At 31.7% G+C, this 18,744-nt stretch overlaps 2 protein-coding genes across 2 annotated transcripts; both read right to left on the bottom strand.

Annotated features, from left to right (window-relative positions):
• Window positions 1-7,635: 7,635 nt before the first annotated feature.
• Window positions 7,636-10,445, bottom strand: LOC132725927 (collagen alpha-1(X) chain-like). Its single transcript, XM_060711139.1, has 2 exons — window positions 10,176-10,445; window positions 7,636-8,216 (listed from the first exon to the last, which is right to left on the bottom strand). The coding sequence occupies exons 1-2, from the start codon at window positions 10,345-10,347 to the stop codon at window positions 7,816-7,818; spliced, it is 573 nt and encodes a 190-aa protein (XP_060567122.1). The 5' UTR covers window positions 10,348-10,445; the 3' UTR covers window positions 7,636-7,815.
• Window positions 10,446-16,489: 6,044 nt separating this feature from the next.
• Window positions 16,490-18,346, bottom strand: LOC132725926 (uncharacterized). Its single transcript, XM_060711138.1, has 3 exons — window positions 18,237-18,346; window positions 17,328-17,390; window positions 16,490-17,076 (listed from the first exon to the last, which is right to left on the bottom strand). Exons 1-3 carry the CDS (start codon window positions 18,334-18,336, stop codon window positions 16,847-16,849), a joined length of 393 nt encoding a protein of 130 aa, XP_060567121.1. The 5' UTR covers window positions 18,337-18,346; the 3' UTR covers window positions 16,490-16,846.
• Between the last annotated feature and the right edge of the window lie 398 nt (window positions 18,347-18,744).

Here is an 18,744-nt window from a genome sequence, read left to right as displayed (position 1 = left end):
CGAACGAAGTGAAGCGAGAAAATTAGTTTCTTAAAACTCTAGCCCCGCATATTCAAACCTATGTAAATAGGCGGGGTCCATTAAATCGGCTCATTTAACGTATTTAATACATACAGTTGAGTTACAGCACCGTATGGAATTAAATAAAATAGAGCGATTTTATTGGTAGACAACCTTTTTCGAACTGTAACAAAGATTATGACGGAGTTAAATATAGAAACGGGTCATGATAAGTTAAAGTGACATTATGCTCATATTTTCATAGTCAAGTTGAACATAATTGACTTGATATTTCAATAGATTAACTGTTAAAATGGTGTTTGACCAACATTTGATATTGGAAAATGTTCAAGATAAAATTATAAATCTGCCTAAAATATAAAAAGACTGCCCCACTCCTTTTATAAACTGAGCGTTATAGGTAAATTCTAATAGATATTATCAGAAATTTTATTTGGATCTGTGCATTATTTATTATTTATGGGAAGTAAATTATTAAATTAAAAGGAATTATGACAAAATGAAAACTTTTTTTTGATATTCACCTGTTCACTCGCTATTATACGCTTGGAATGGCATAATGTCACTTTAATACACCAGCAGATAAACAACTAAGTCACCTTTGATAATAATACAACAGCGCATGGAAATTGCTTGTCGCAATGTTTTGCTGACCGTAGAGACAAGAATTTGAAGAGTTTTTCATAATTGCATAAAACCGAGAGAAAAAATGTACACTCTTTCTTTTTTTTCTGTCTTTTCGGCATGGCAAAGTAATTCTCTGCAGTAATCAATTAATTAATATTCATTAGAACTAATATTTCAACGATCTTTGAAAAATTACACAACCCTTTTACTTTTTCCTTGTCAAAAGATGAAACAAAGATCAACAATCCAGCACAGAAGACACAAAACAAAGGCGGCGAAAGAAGGGAAGGGACATGTTATTTTAGTGAAATGATAAGAATTAAAGGACCGTTACGTGAAATTAGGGGGAAAATTACTGTGGACGCCGTCAGTGCTGGGGAAATACCTCACCCAAAAATGGGCCCTGAACCAGGCACCTTAAGCTTTTCGTAACTGTCTCCTGTTAAATTTGTATATTAAGATATGGCAGTAGTTGTACATGTGCACTTTATTTTGAAACGTGTATGTCTATACTGTGCGAGTATATGTTATGAAGTGTTTTTTTAAAAATAAAGTGTAACATTATGTTGGATATTTTCGAATGAGTTTTAATATAGAATATTTGACATTCATATGAACATTGTACGTAAACAGAATAAAATGCCCCAGAACAAATACTTTAACGTTACAACTACATGTATTTGTTTTCATGAAGTTAAAATCGTGAATCCGTGAAGTTGAAATCATGAATTCACGAAACTCAAAACGTGCATTGTGAAGTTGAAATGTCTCCACCGGTCTTTCGTAGAAATATTCATTGAACCGTCGCATGAGTGAGAATGTTCGATTTGGTTTGATGGAGGGGTCATTTACCCTGTAACATGATTTAAACAGCGTTTAAATGCTATCTAGCTTTAGCCGTAGCTTTAGCTCTTTCATTGTGATAACATTTGGACCCATGGTTACTGAATTCCATAAACGACAGCCTACTGTTAATGTCTACTGCCTACTGTCAACTGCTTATTGTCAACTGCTCGCTGTCAACTGCTTACTGTCAACTGCTTAATGATTACAGGCGACTGCTTAATGCTTATTGTTAATTGATAAATGCCAACTATCACACCTGCCAATGTTACTTATATATTACAATGGGAGACCTTGTGAAAAAGTGTTGGTCAAAGAATTAAACTCTGTATCACAGATGAAGTCTTTGACTTATAAAACCTCACTTTTGTCTGAAGTTATAAATACAAAAAAACAAGTGCTGAAAAAAACATCGCAGCTCTTCTTTTTGTCTGATATGGATATGTACGTATGTATAAAAGTGGAGGGCATGAGTGAAGAAAAAGCTAAATTTTACCAGCAAGTATAATCCAGTACATTTTTTCTCTCTATGTTTTTATTACCATTTTAACGTACAAGGTCAATGTGACTTTGACCTTTGAACCTTAAATCTGTTAGTGTTGTGAGTTCAGTGTGTGTGAGAAGTTTCACAATGTACATAGTATCTTGTGTCAATATTTAAGTAGAGGCTGTACTGTGGTATATATGTAAAGGTCAGTGTGTCAGAACAGTGCGTGCTTAGTGTCCTTTGAGTTTTTGTTCGCTGTGTGTCAGGTCATAGTCATGTGGTCTGTGTTCAAGGTCAGTGTGTCTGTGTATCGTATGTCAGTGTGAAAGTAGCGTCCTATGTGTTTGTGTCCTTTCCTTACAGTGTTTGAGTAATGCAGTATATGTCTGTATGTTTGAGTGCCGTATATGTCAGTGTGTTTGTGTGTAACTGTGTGAGTCGTTTTCTGTGAGTCAATGTGTGAGTAAGGTTCTGTATGTCAGTCAGTGTTTGAGTAGTGCTCTGTATGCCAAAGTGTCTGGGTGTCAGCCAGATTGAAATGTCATCTGTGTGTATGTGTCCTGTGAGTCAGTGTGTGGGTCGTGTCTTGTGTGTGAGTCGTGATCCGTTTGGCAGTTTGTCAGTCATGTCCGAATGTAAGTCTTGTAACGTATGTCAGTGTCTCAGTCGTGTCAGTGTGTGAGTTGAATCTTGTGTGTGAGTCGAGTCATGTGTGGCTGTGTGTGAGTGGAGTCTTGTGTGTCAGTTTGTAAGTCGTGTCTTGTGTGTCAGTGTGTGGCTCGTGTCTTGTGTGTCGGTCGTGTCCCGTGTGTCAGTCAGTGTGGGAGTTGTGTCTTGTATGTCTGTATATGAGTCGTGTCTTGTGTCAGTGGTGTCTGGTGTGTCACTGTGTGAGTCGTGTCCGTGTATCAGTGTGTGAGTCGTGTCTTGTGTGTGAGTCGTGTCTTGAGTGTCAGTGTGTGAGTCGTGTACCGTGTGTAAGTGGTGGCTAATTGTTTGTCAGTGTGTGACTCGTGTCTTGTATGTTTGTTTGTGAGTCGAGTGTTGTGTGTCAGTGTGTGAGTCGTATCTTGTGTGTGAGTCGTGCCTTGTGTGTCAGTGTGTGAGTCGTGTCTTGTGTGTCAGTTGTGTCTTGTTTGTGAGTCGTGTCTTGTGTATCAGTGTGTGAGTCGTGTCCCGTGTGTCAGTGCGAGAGTACCCTGTGTGTGTGTGCCGATCAGTGTTTTAGTAGTGCTTTGTAATGTTGATTGTGTGTGAATTATGCTTTATGAAAGAATGTGAGTATTTTTAGTTGAGTAGCGGGGGATCGAACTCGCAACCCCTAGATTTGTAGTCAGACAGTGTAACCACTGCACCACAGAGCCCGCTCTGATTTAAAACTATTTTAAAAGTCCCTATATACATTATCACATTAGTAAACAAAAAGAGTTATACAATTGAATTTTCACACCTAAATAGTAAGTACAAAGGCTGACATTCGTGTCCTTGCTCGAGGGGTTTTGATAAAAGTTTAGACGTAAACGAGTACTGAAAGAAAATAAGAAGAACTGTTGTCAGGCAATAAAAACATATTAGAAAAAGACATGTTCCGTTTAATAAGACCGCAAACTGAAACCAATACTTGTAATTGAAGATACTCTCTGCCAAAATTACATCCCGCGTTATTACATTGTAAATTTCAGCTTCTATTTGTCTACAATTAAATTCGTTCATTGAACCTTTAAAATGGTTATCTTTAAGACCCATTATACCCCAGAAATGCTATCATTTCTGTTTCGTAAAATATTTCGTAAGGAAACTTTCAATTTTTGTTATCTTGTTACAGTTTCATTTTTCATTTGCCACTTAGATTAACTATATTTCATTTCTTTTGCTCTGCTGACAATTGGATTGAATCATAGTGAATGTGAATTTGGTAGGGAAGTCATAATACTACTTTGTTTACATTTTGCTACCTTTACGACACATAACTGCACATTCAGAGCAAAATTTCAACATTTAAACGCCTAAGATTTGTGTAAGTTTTAACTTACGTCTGATTTTTTAAGTAAAGGCGTTTTACTAAAAATTTGCGTTAGTAAGAATTTATTAAAACATTATTAAACACATGTTTCACATTTCTAAAGATTTCTGAGGCATAATGTGCCTTTAAATTGTGAATTGTAGTTTTTTTTTTATTTCAAGGAAAAGTGTGCTTTCTTTCTACTTACTATATCACTTTTATTTATATGGCGATTTCTTCTTACTCCTTATGAATAAACAATACTTCATGGTTAGTCTCTCGTTTCATAGACATAAATTCTTTGTTCATTTGAAACAATTAATTGAATATTGATTTGATTAGTTTTTGTTATTCAATCCCTTTATGTTATATGTTCTGTCTGTTGTTCCTGCATCAACCATGTCAAAATAGATATTATCCAATTAAATTGAAATAACAATTGCTTTATTGCAAACCAAAACGTACGTCCAAACGACAGTTATCGTTATATACGTTTGATCTGCCTTTTTAAGTTGTTTATTTATTCACCCTGCCTTTTAACCGTTATTTTTAAGTTGTTCTCCGAGAAATGACCTTTATTAATATTTTTTATCATCACTGCATATTCTTTTCCAATGAATTTCAAGGCCATGAGGTATAGCCTGCTTAGTATTTCTGGGGTGGTCTAAATCTTTGCAAAGATACATGTGCTAGTCTGTGGCCGAGTGGTTAAGGTCGTTGGCTTCAAACCACTTGCCCCTCACCGCTGTGGGTTCGAATCCCGACAGGGACTTGGATTCTTTCATGTGAGGAAGCTATCCAGCTAGCTTACGGAACGTCGGTGGTTCTGCTCAGGTGCCCGTTCGTGCCTGAAATAATGCACGGAGGGGCATCTGAGGTCTTCCTCTACCAGTAAAGCTGGAACGTCGCGATATGACCTATACTGTGTCGATGTGACATGAAACCCAATCAAACAAACAAACCTTGTTTTTATTTTCAAATTATGCAGCATGTCCCTAATAAATATGTCATTCTAGCTCAAAATACAGCCAAACCTCAAACAAATTGCAACAGAAAATGTTTTGAGTGTTTTGAAACCCCAGACCTATATTGTATATCATATCAAAAGTCTAGAAAAATCTAAACTGGGGAATGTTTTTTTCAAAAATTGAGATCAAATATATTGGTATCATTGTATTTATTTTTCTAATTTGAACTCAAAATAATACACACATACAATATTCCAATCAGTTTTATATATAATATGCATTATAATATAGCTTAATTTATCCCTATAGTAACATAAAGTAATCAAAAAGCTGTTGATTTTTTAAGAAAATACTTTAATCGTTCATAAATTTATTAAAAACTTAAGTGGGTGGGGTAATACAATATTTTTGTAGATCAACAATTTATTGAAAGATGTACGTTACATGATATTAAACAGATAATAATGGTTTATGTACATGTGAAAACTGTCAAATTTCAACGTTTTGTGAATTTAATTTACATTTCATCAATATTAAATGCATATATTGAAATAGTTATATTAACACTGTACAGCTAGTGGATGGGGGTAATCTTATACAAACTAAAGAAACATTATTTATCAGACAATCTCTGTTTAGATACTGGTTTTACATTATTGAGGTGTATGTTGTCAAACTATGCATTCATTTAAGTAATAAAATGTCTTAATAAATCAAATCTCAGTTTGGACACTAGTTCAACATATTGAAGTATATGTTAATTATGTATTGCTATAACGTTTTAATTATAGCTTATATATTGAATTCAATTGATCAATCTAACTAATTAAAATGTTTTTGTAGGATAATCACTAGTTTAACTTATTACAATGTTCATTAACTACGTATTTCTTACACGTTAAACATAACTTTATATTGAATTTATGTTTACTTGAAAACAGTTTGTGATTAATATACATTGATAAGATAAGATACCATGTGTTTATAGGGACACTATTTTTAACATTCTTGCTTTATTTCATTTTTTAATATAACTCTACATGTATCAAATTTTACTTAACATGTATAGAGCTATAAATAGGCTGCATGTAATAAATAAAAAATATAATAAAAATAATAACAAAATTCTTGGTCAAAACGTAGATGAAAATATTGTTTATTGTCCTATGAGCGAATGGCACATGTACGCAAATTTGGAAAAGGAAGTTATTATACCCTTTATAGTAAGTTATATTGAAATTATGGAAAGAGGAGAACACTCGACAGTAGCGGCAAGTTTTCATCATTTACTGAATAATAATAATAATAATAAAAATAATAATAATAATAATAATAATAACAACAACAACAGCAGCAGTAATAATAGTGATAAGAAGAGTAATTTTGTAATTTTACTTTTGTAAATCATTTTTATATTCAAATTCAAATTCAATTCAAAATGGTTTATTTACGTCTCATCACATGTACAACACATATATCACAATAGAAATGAATAAAACTGGTAAAGGTACATATGCCATTCAATATAGAATTATAAGAGACGTGTAAGCAAAGCTTACATCTATAGGTAAATATAATAAAAGATCATATTTACATACTTATATGATTATATACTATACACAGTTATAATAAATGAATTTTATATGTAGACAATATGATTCAAAGTTATCGTATATTTTTGTTTGTAAATTTAAAAATGTAAACTTTATGTCATCATCCATAGTGTCACTCTTTTGTTTTCGTTGCTTTTCACAGTCTATCGTTACTCCTATGGTTGGACAGTTTGGTGGTTTCTGTTGTCCAACCTTGTGTCATCTATTATATAACGTTTGCGTATTTGAAGTTTTGGTTTATACAGAATTTATTTTAGTTCGATTGTGTAAAAAGCTATTCGCTTATAGACACAATTTCGAATCCGTTCCTGGAACCAACCAGTACTGAGCAATGAGTGTAAAGTTTCTTGCTCAATCAAACAACGACTTGCCCCTGACGGGGTTTGAACCCATACGGCTAGCGATCATTAGATTACTAGTCCGACGCGTTAACCACTCGGCCATGCCGCCACTTATTTGAAGTTTTTGGTTAGTCTTTTGATTATATCATGATCTATTCTTAGACAATAAAACGTATCAATCAAAGTTTTGTGTTTTATAAATAGGGGTTTAACCTCTCGAAAAGCTGGAGATTGAAAACGTTGTGGAGCAGATAATTATAGATTAATAGTTTCCAGAAATTTTCTAAAAAAACGATATATATATATATATATAATATATATATATATATATATATATATATATATATATATATATATATATATATATATATATATATATATATATATATATATATATATTGAGAGAGGATATTCCAGTTACTTTCTATAAATACATATTTTTTATCAAGTGGTATGAAAATAAATACGTGGTGGAGTGGCGGTAGTCACAAGTGAAATATGATACTTTTCATGCCACAAGATGTAAATACATCATGTATTCACAGAAAAAAAACTTGACTTCTCTGTTTATTATATACAGTTTTCTCTTTTTGACATTATATTTTGAAAGAAATTCCCTTACATTTTGTGTATTGGCAGAATTTAAAAGAAAGAAGTCAAACAAGACACCAGTGAAAATACGGAAAATGTTTCATGCAGTGAAAAATAAATTTTTACAGTAAAAATACGGAAAATGAAAATACGCATTTTATTTCATCAATATTTCTCAATATTTCATTTATACGTATATAATAATTAAAGTTATAGAAGCAAGAAATAACACACATCATGATTTAGTGATAAGAAACATATTAAAGAATAAAATTAAGACACCTTTGAAAGATAATTTGAATGATCAGGAGCTTGCAGAAATTTAGCTATTGATAATTGTTCCACTAAACGAGTTGTACCAAAATTCACTATTGTACAGTTTAGTAGGCGACGATATTAGTTTCATCCATACACCATCTCCTGACTCTAGCACAGAAATTGCAGTTGTTGTAAAACAATTAACTGATTTGCCAAACCAGCCTCGCTTCAATGGAGTTCCATTCATAGTGATCTCGTAATGAAGATGGAGGCTATCGGTCGTGCAAAAGTGGATTGTAAAAAGATATGTGCCATTTCTAGGTGCAGTAAAAATGCCAGTTTGGTTGTCATACCCATCTCCAAAGTTGAACAAGTTAGTTTTGAATATGAAATTCTGTCCGACAGTTGGAGCAATATTGATGACATCTTTAGCATGAAACGCTACCGTTTGAGTACGGACAGAGTCTAAAATGTAAAATAAGACATAAATACATATAGAAGTCAAATCGTGTGTATTTCAACATCTAATATAAAAAGAATGTGTTTATTATATGTTTGTGTATTCTTAAGGGTATGAAACTCAAGACACGTAATGTATCTTATCAACAATTGATTTTTAATAAGGTATTTTCTCTTTTCTGTAATTATTTTTATTACTATTTCTTTAATTATTTATTGTTGGTTTTTAATGATTTTAATTTCATTAATTCAAAAGATTTAAGATAGTTGGAAATTATCATAAAACATCAAATTACCCTGGTCAAAGAAATGTTTTAAGAAAGCTACTAAGAAAGCTACTTTCTGAAATGAAGGGATCGCATTAGGTAGCGCCTGAATTTGTGCAACTTTGTAATTATGTTTAATAATAGATCAAGCCGGGGCTAGGGGACATGAGAGATATTGCATGTTTACATTATCTTTATATAACTTTATCCATCATGTACAGACTCAATGAACCCAAATCTGCAATTTTCATTTAATTTTGCTGTTTAAATGCTTCCGAGGATCACTTTTATATTACCATTCATAATGTAAATATCATTGAAGTTTACCATCTGAGATATAACCAAGAAATCCGTTTTTGTTCATTTTTCAAGACGTCAAGAACATATTCTCATTCCGCAATTATTGAAATCAATTTATTTAGATTGTTTAATATCTATCTCATAAAGCAAACAAAATTGTCAATAGAACCTGTCATTCACATGTATTGCATGCTTATTTCTGTTAAAAGAATAAATTATTGTACTAGGAATAGTAAAAATAATCAGAAATATATTTTTGGCTATTCCATCTAGTTTCATACATGCTTTACAACCAGAGCTGCATTACTGGTACTGGTACTGGTACTGCAGTACGTACTGCAGCGATTTTGCAAGTACTGGTACTGATACTGAATTAGTCTTACAAAATTTTGCTACTACTGGTACTGGTACTGCATTACTGTCTTAAAAAGTTGTACTGCTACTGCATTATCCAGTACTTTTGGTTTTGATAAAAATTAAAAATAGCATCAATTTTTCTCATAAAATACAGCTGTAAATTACATTAACTATATTTTATTTTTGTGAAAAAGTAAGTTATCAAATTTGAAGATAATTTGCTGCAATATTCCTTCAAATGTTAACATAGTATTCATCATAAAAAGCACCAAAGACTTTAAGTAAAAATTAAACTAAAATAAACAGACTCAATAACTCTTTACCCTAAAATATCCTTATTAAAATCTTTTATTACTTTGCATTTACTAGTAAAAGAACAAAATAAACACTAATTAATTTCTTCTATTCTAAATAATCCCATTTGAAGTGAAAAAGTGATATTGTAGCACCATAAAAAGTTGTTATTTACTTTGGTATAAATTGAACAGAGGTGTAAAGATGTGAAAGGCAACAAAAGACTGTTGTGTTTTAAATGAAAGATGTTTGCATTGTATTTATACAGTTGACTGGTTACTATGACATGAATATATGTTGTAAATATTGTTTGTAAAAAGTATGTTAAAACTATAAAGTTGTAAATATGTTATGTTAAACTTTAAAGTAAATTATGATTTTATTTCTTTGCTGAATAATATTTGCAATCATTTGTTTGACACTGTATTTATTCAAACTTTGAAAAATATATAAAAGTAATGGTATTGATACTTAATTACTTCACCAAAAATAGTACTGGTACTGCAGGACCAAGCTAAAATCTAGTACTGGTACTGGTACTGCATAATTTGCCAAGTACTGGTACTGGTACTGCATAATTTGCCAAGTACTGGTACTGGTACTTAAGTACGACACCCTTAGTACTGGTGCAGCTCTGTTTACAACGCATGTAAAATTAAAGATTTTCATCAGCTTAAGTTTTAGTTTTTATCTTGTTCCTTTTGTCATTGCATTATCTAAAATGGATATATCAGTACAATTGTCATACCTGTCATATGTTGATTTCCTTTCAGAGTGTCTACCTGTTTCTTTAATGTGGTAATTTCGTTGTTCATCTTTTGCACAACATTTTCAAACTTTAACAGTTTCTGTAGGATGGCTTCTTCATAGGAACATTCCGATAACGCGACACAAGCGAGAAATATAACAAATACAAGCATTTTAGTTAACAATGCTTTCAGTTGATCAACGATTTTTACATCCAACCCGAAATTCAGTTAGTTGCGGTATGCACCACTATATCTTGTAAAGAAAACAAAATATAACAAGGAAAATAAATAAATTTAACATGAGACAAATGATAACGATCTAAAAGGAAGTAACACACATAAAGTTCATACCAAAAACATTTCAAGTGTTGTTGCTGTTGATGTTGTATTTTGTTTCGAATTTTAATTCATTAAAAGTAATGACATTCTCGCAAAAGTAAATTTTCAACAACTTGTAAATTACATGCTTCATTTTGTATTTAACACTTTGCTAAGAAAATTAATTCACTAGTAGTTTTGATATTAATTCACTAGTAGTTTTGATATTGTATTTTTCAAACTACATACTATAAATTATGTAAATCTTAATCATTATTACGAGGATTGATGGATAAAGTCGCGGTATGAATTTTCTGCTTAAATCAAATGGAAATTCGTATACTTGCAAAACAACTTATTTTCGCTCTCAATACTGGGTAGGTGGATGGATATTTAATACACAAATGTACTTAAAAAGAATAAAAGGTATCCATAGCAACCACTCTTTAGTGACTTGAAGCCACCTATTTTTCACATATTCTGAATGCATTATGATAATTGTGAGTAGTGAAATGGAAGATGTGGGTGTGATAAAGTAGGCAACTTTACATGTGTATCTTATGATGGACTAAGTGTGGTTGACTATCATATAGCATCAACTGAATTATTTTCGGTCATATCAATACTTTAATGTAGAAATGCGCGATGAATCCGACCATTTTCCCTTAATGTGTCGGTTCAAGTTTGAATCTATTTGCGAGCCTGTTGTCAATGTACCTCAATCAAATACTACTCTTATTGAAAACATTGAATTGAAGGATAAGTTCAAAGATACTTATAGAAAATTAACTCAATCCAGAGATGTAATTTTCCAAAAAAATAGAATATGATATAAATGATGCAGTTTCGTCATTGATAGAAATATACCGTTCGTCTGCTACGCTCAGTCTAATGTTTGTTTTACGGGAAAAAAAAACAGTCTAATCAACCAAAAGTGTCAACAAAGCAAAGAGCATAAAAATCTTTTATTAAGTCAATTTAGGTTAACAAACAATATCCGTGACTACGAATTATATAAAGTTTCTATGAGGCATTCCAAAAATACATGTCGTAATAAGAAACTAACGAATTTATCTGAAAATAGAAATAAGCTTATACATTCAAGAAATGATCCTAAGGAATTTTGGTCCCTAGTAAAAACTGGTTCGATACAAAATACAATGACTTCTGAAATAACGGCAATTGTCTGTCTAAATGATTTGGAACAGTTATTTAAAAATAATATTGTTGAATTAAATAAATCAAGGCCACAAGGTAGATTCTATGTTCTTTATAGACTTTAAAAAAGCACCCGACTCCCGAGTACGTTATAATATATTTTATAACATTTAAAGTAAGGGTGCAAATGGAAATTTAATTAAAGTTCTTATTTCAATGTATATAAAGTTAGAAAATTACATCAAAGTATCAAATACATCGTTTAATAACAATAGACGAAAAATATATCATGCGATCGAATCTTCGTCCGATCAGGTGTAACATTGGCACGAGACAAGGAGACGTGAATTCGCCCAATATGTTCATTTTATACATTAATGACGACGTTTATCGTGGGCGGATACCAATGTGTACACCGATATTTGAGAGACCGGTGTGTAAACAATGGTATGGAATGCCGGTAGGGACATGCCACTTTGCTTATTTGCCATCTACTTAATTGCTTATTTGCTAATTGTTGATTTGCCAATTTGCTGATTTGCCAATTCGCTTATTTGCTAATTGCTTATTTGCTTATATACATTAATGTTTATGATATTGTCAAGTGACACGTCCGACTCGCGAAGTTCTTGTTTGATATAAAATAACAAGTCTTTGTAGACTTTATTTCAAGCTCATGAACCTATATCATGTTATTATGTTTATAAAGTTTTGTTAATTATAACTTGTGACAATTGTGATCAATCCATCATTACCTAGAATATAGGTAGAAAGACAGATGGATACATTTTAATCAGTTTCGAAAAAAAAAAATTCAGTTTCAGAAAGTAGTTCTAGTTGTTTTTTTAATTATCTTGAGTTTCAGTTTTTGCTCCACTATTCAGAGAATAGGGATGCTATCCTACCCACCACTGCATTGGTTTTTTTGGTAACTTGTTTTTCTGTCATATCTCTGTTACTTTTGCTGATTCATGTATCTTACTGCGACTTTGCATAAACTTTGCGTTACAAGCATGCATACAAAGTACATGAAGAAGCTGTGCCCGTTACATAATGAATGTCAAGGTCACCAATGTATTGTAATGAGAAGCCTTAGTTTCTGTCATATCTCTGTTACTATTGCTTATATCTAACTGTAACTTCACATAAGCATTAAATAGGCAGCATGCATACACAATATTCAAAGAGGCTTTGTCCATTATACCCTAGGTCATGAGCATGGTCATGGTCACCTGATAGCATGTAAAATGTACCAGGTACGTATATTAACATGATATACGTACCTGAATGTACAACATGAAGAAATGGAAAAGTGTGACACAATTTCAAAAACATTAAACCAAAGTAAAATGTTGATGCACACACAGACATAAGTGATCTCAAAATCTTACAGAGCTAAAAACGAAGCCTATTGCTAAAGTGTAAAGACAAACACCCGTGTTAAGCATGCACCAAATGTATCATTCGTGATACTATGTGTTCGTACCGATAAAATGAGGCCCTCTGTGACAAATCTGCTGAGAATAACGACATTTTATATGCCATAAAATAAGAAATAGTTTTGTTTTCAAGTTCTTTTATTTTCAATCTTTACCCAATAATTTTCACTTTTATATTACTAATCAAGTGTTTATTATGCCATCAATCTCTGCACAAACAGATCTATAGCTGCAACACATTATTAGGCATTCTCAAGCACAGATGCTGGCGGGTCAGATCCTGCCCCCAACGTGATACGCCTCTGTAAACACTATATCAAAATTATTTTAATATTCAAATACGAATTGGACATCCGTTACAACACGGAGTTATATTACATTAATCTGTTGTTACAACGATAAAACCATTAAGTACTTTATTGAGACTTGGTGGTACATGTATATGGTATTTTTCATACCGGCATATGTAAAAATTGTTTGAAAACCAGTTTTATCGATGCCAATTCGTGATTAAATATTATAAAAAATTTAATAGAGTGTTTACAGGCGCGTATCACGTTGGGGTACGGGATCTGAACCAAGGCGTCTGTGTTCTCAAGGGCATGTCAGCCATCAGTTGTAGACATATATCTGCGTAGGCATCACTGCAACTAAATTCATTGCCAACAGTATTGAATTTACAAGAATACTGTTGGTAAAAGTTAACAGATCTGACTCAACTGGTTGTCTGTTGTCAGATTTTCCATATACTTCTGGCACAGTGTAAACTATTTCTATTGCAAAAAAGCAAATGAGCAATTGGCAAATAAGCAATACGTAAACAAGTGGTTAACAAATAAGCAAATTAGCAATTCAGCAATTGGCAAATAAGCAAATTTGTCATTAAGCCTATCAGCCATTGGCAAATAAGCAAATCGGCAATAGCAAATAGCAATTCAGCAATTGGCAAATAAGCAAATTGGCATGTCCCTACCGGCATTCCATACAATGGGGTGGATACCGTACATAACCTCCAATTACAGCTAAAAGCCGAATCCGAATTGCGTAACCGTTCCGGAAAGCAAACATGCTTTGTCAAAATATAAATGCGGCTGTAAATAATGCTTCCGAGGGACCACTTTGTTTCCAGATTTTCAAATTACAATACCAGAATATTAATGCTTAGATATGTATATGTATTTCAATCTACTTTTATATATACCTTACAGGTCAAAACTAATGAAAAGTTTGTTTACTGTGTATAGAAAAGTATGTATTAGCCATCATGCTTTTTATTTTTGTCATTTATATTTTGTTTCGTCCATCAAATATATCATGTTAACTTTCATGTTAATGTTTTGTTCATGCCATTATATATGTATGCTTGTTTATATGTTAATCACGAAAGACTTGTAGTTACAGTGATAAATAAACGTTCTTCTTTTTATTCTTCTATAATAATGATAAGGTATATTCATTTAATGCAAAATGACCCTGTGACACATAAACGAGATATTTTAACGTTTACATAATTTCATTCAGTCTTATACGGAAACGTTTACTGACCCCCTTTATATTTGTTGCTATTTAGATGAGAGTTAACTGCCCTTGTCGGGTAGAGGCATGGATTTTCAGCTCTCGTTATTTTACGGTAAAATATTGGATAAAATTATTGACATGTAAAAAAAGAATCTCATCTTTTCAAAACCTATAACATGCTTAAAGTCGATGTTGACGGAAATAACACATATACTGAACCAAAAAAGAAACTTTCGCAATGTTCGTGCCAGATGTTCAAGGGTACCACTTAGATGTACACACTTAATATATACATGTTGTAGCTTGTAAAACTCGTTTTGTTTGCTAACCCCCGTATAAAAGCCCGATATGTTCATTCAACGTAAAATTCGAGTTTCAAAAGGATTGAAAACTGTACTAACATATCTACATTCAAACTTGGAGAACGTTTCTTTTTTGTTTCAGTATATAATAAATTGGGCTTATCAAATTAAAATTATACTTGATAAATGCGGACTTTCGTATATTTGGCAAAACCAATCTAGCATGTTAATTGACTTCAATATTATTGAACGACGCATATTTGATATTTCTTATCAAAGTTGGTATTGTTCTATCAATAATTCTAGTCGTCTAGATACATACAGTTCTATAAAATATAAATTTGAATTTGAAAGTTATCTTGATTATATTAAGGACAAAAGATTTCGAGTTGCGCTTACAAAAATTCGCACATCATCTCACGACTTGTTTATTGAAAAGGGAAGATATACAAACGTACCTAGACTGGAAAGAATATGCAATAATTGTTCTTTGAGGCAAATTGAAAACGAATTTCACTTTTTGTTTACATGCTCACAATATGCTGACCTTCGCAAAAAATATCTTAGACGCTACTATTATACATGGCCTACATTGCAGAAATTTACTAATCTATTATTGTCTGAATCTAAAATAATTGTAAGAGATCTTTCTAAATATTTATATTATGCAAATGTGATTAGAAAATAGTTTTACAGAACCTAAAAACAAGTCATAATTATAAATTCATATGTTTTACATCGTATTTTTGTGCTCCTTGAAAAATCAATGTCTTCTGCCATAGTTATATTGTATGTGCTATAAACATATATTGTATGTTTAACGCAATAAAATTATTTGAGTTGAGTTTGAATTTAGTTTTTATCATCTTTTTTGTCGGCACCTATTTATAAAATAAGTCAATACTTGTGATTAAATGACTGTTAAGAAATGTAACAGCCTATATACAAGGAAATTTATATTTGACATGATATTTATAATTCGTTTTTGTTTTGTAAGTCTTATTTAACCGATACAAGTAAAAGTGTGTTTACAACGTTCTCGAAAATATATTTTTATTTCATGTATAACAACACACATACATGTTTTTTTTCATTAAAATCAAGTATTAAAAGAACGAATAAGCCTAAGATTTCCTGATATAAGTAGTTCGATTTACAGAAATTAACAAGTGCACATGGAAATGATGACAATATTTGCCTTACAAAACGACTGATAGATATTTGTATCATAAAAAAATGTTAACAATTTCTATTGCAATTACTGTTATTTATGATATTATGAGTACATATATACACATCAAGTCAAGTATTTTATATAATATTTACTTTTTTAACCCTTTCGCTGCCAGTGGTTATTGTTTTACTATATTTTTAATTGATATAATTATTATTATTTGTTATTAGTATTATAATAATTATATTATGTTTCCAAATCTGTGAGTATAATAATAATAATTTTTCTCGATGTTATAATTTTCTTTATATTTATTATTATCTTTATTATTATTATTAATTTATTATTATTACAACTATTATTATAGAAACGGCTACAGCCGTCCATATGGCAAATACGCCGAAAAGAACAGGGACGGCATAAGCCGTCCCTATGGCAGTGAAAGGGTTAAATGTAGTGCGAGTGTTTCTATTCCTTGTATAAAATACTTGACTTGATGAACGATTGTGTATAACAAATAACGACTTAATATGATTTCACTTATTATTCAGTATTGTATAAGATTGTATATATAATAATCAAACTTGTCAACAAATTTACCTTTTTTCTATATTTTCGCCTTTATGCACATTTTTTTTTTCGAAGTTAACGTCTTCAAGTACATTTTAGAAAAAAGGGTCGAAATGTCCAGTCAATTAAAGGGGTCTAAGTGTCTTAGGGGTCTAAGTGTCATGGGTCGAGATGTCTTATGGGTCGAGTTGTCAAGGGGTCGAGGTGTCAAGGGGTCGAGATGTCACAGACTCGTTGATATACGGAGGATCCTCAATTGCCACCCTTTGCCAGTGCAAATATTTGGACGTAGAACAAAGAATGACAGTATTCACAATCAAAAGAATCAAGACAATAACTAAGATGATAATAACGGTCACGTTACTGTTGTCACAGCCATTTGATTCAGATATGTATTTCTCTGTGTTAGTCGTTACGTAATCTGTAAAAAAATAATGAAATTCAACTTATACTTGAAAGAATAATTAATATTTATAATAGATAAGATGTATACAATATCTATTAAAAATTGAGTTGTTTATTATTACTCTATGTATCATTATTTTATCACATTAGCTTGTTTCTTTTTGAAAATCGAAAAATGCGAGTGTTGTATTATTGTAGACTACTTTAAGTACTAAAATGAAAGATCAGCATATATCGTTCATATAAAACATTTGTTTTAATACATACTCGTACTGTTGTTACAAACTTTCGATTCAGATATGTTTTTATCAGTATTCGGCGTTGTGTAATCTGGAAAAAGGGGTATTTTGTACATTTAACTTATAATAATTAAACAAATTGAGGTAAAATATATTGTATCATAGTTTGGAGACCTTTCTGTTGAAAATGTGTCAGGGTTAAATCGTATACATATACATGCACAGTGCGTTAACTGGAGTGCGGATATTAGTTACCCGCACTCAAGAGCATGCCCATTGATTGGCTCATTTTTGCTGGGGTTTACATAATTGTGGCGGCAGATAAAGGGAAAGCGACAGAAATGTCATATTCAGATGTTCGTTCATTGGTTCATGTTTGCCGGGGTTTCATATTGTGACAACAGGGAACGTCCTTTTATGTTTGATTATGATACTACAGAGAAAGAACACCAAAACACTACGCCCCCTCGTACAAATCAGATAGCCTCGTGTTTCGGTGCTCTTTCTATTACTAATAGCACTGATGGGAGATGACGCCATATTTAGGGATATAAAGTTTCAGTGTTCTTTATATTCATTATTGATAAAAACATTACAATTTCAAGTTTCTTTCAGTAAGAACTAATGCTAAATAAATCGTGTAATTGTATCAATGCATTGTCCATGTTAACTAGACAGTTGAATTCATTTTCGCCCCAAACCCTATAACTCTTAAAATGGCATTAATTCCGTAATAAAATTACGTGTAAAAGCATAATAAATATGTTCGTGGTAATTTACCAGTTACACCAAAGGAAATTTATAAATATCAACTGGGGTGAAATGATGTGCAAATGGCTAATTACATGTATTTTATTTTTAAAGGACTATGACTTAACGATCTTTTGCTGGCCTACAATTTTTAAAAATGAAGAAACAAAATCAATATTTTACATACAGGGGCATTCTTTCTTGCAGAATTCAGAGGGAATACTAGTACATATATACGAACATCTGTAACATCGAAACCCATTCCAATACATGTCTGTGTCACACATCAGTAATGAATCTGTAAGATCACAAGTTAGATGAACGTATCATTAAGAAGAAATTTTGAAAATAAGAAACTAAAACTAAATGGCAAGATGTATAAAATAATATATAAGAATGTATAAAATGATTTGGCGCGTATTTTAGTTACCTGTCTTACCTATCTGATAACCAAAATAAATGTGCATGTAATTTCAATTTCTTCTAACTGCTAAAGAATTCAAATAATTTATCACTTAATTTTCAGTGTCTATTTTTTGAACAGCTGAACATAATTGTAACATCTTTCTAACTGATAATAAAATGATTGTGCATTTAATTTCTGTGACATTACTTCTAACTGCTGCACTGTAGTTATAATTTGAGTGACCCTTTCTTTTAACAACTCAAAAAGAAAGTGCATGTAATTTTAGTAA

The sequence above is a fragment of the Ruditapes philippinarum genome, unplaced genomic scaffold (genome assembly GCF_026571515.1).
Source record: "Ruditapes philippinarum isolate M1 unplaced genomic scaffold, ASM2657151v2 ctg10062_1_1_1_1, whole genome shotgun sequence".
Lineage (NCBI taxonomy): Eukaryota > Metazoa > Mollusca > Bivalvia > Venerida > Veneridae > Ruditapes > Ruditapes philippinarum.
Note: the sequence above shows the minus strand (reverse complement) of the source record. Positions and strands in the feature narration are given on the sequence as shown.

Excerpts from the sequence above, each read along its gene's own strand:
- LOC132725927 (XM_060711139.1), bottom strand. The coding sequence starts at position 10,347 with ATGCTTGTATTTGTTATATTTCTCGCTTGTGTCGCGTTATCGGAATGT. Across the intron at positions 8,217-10,175 it reads AGGAAATCAACATATGACAG|ACTCTGTCCGTACTCAAACG; the intron begins GTATGACAATTG and ends TTTACATTTTAG.
- LOC132725926 (XM_060711138.1), bottom strand. The coding sequence starts at position 18,336 with ATGTGTGACACAGACATGTATTGGAATGGGTTTCGATGTTACAGATGT. Across the intron at positions 17,391-18,236 it reads CTGCAAGAAAGAATGCCCCT|ATTACACAACGCCGAATACT; the intron begins GTATGTAAAATA and ends CCCTTTTTCCAG. Across the intron at positions 17,077-17,327 it reads AGTTTGTAACAACAGTACGA|ATTACGTAACGACTAACACA; the intron begins GTATGTATTAAA and ends ATTTTTTTACAG.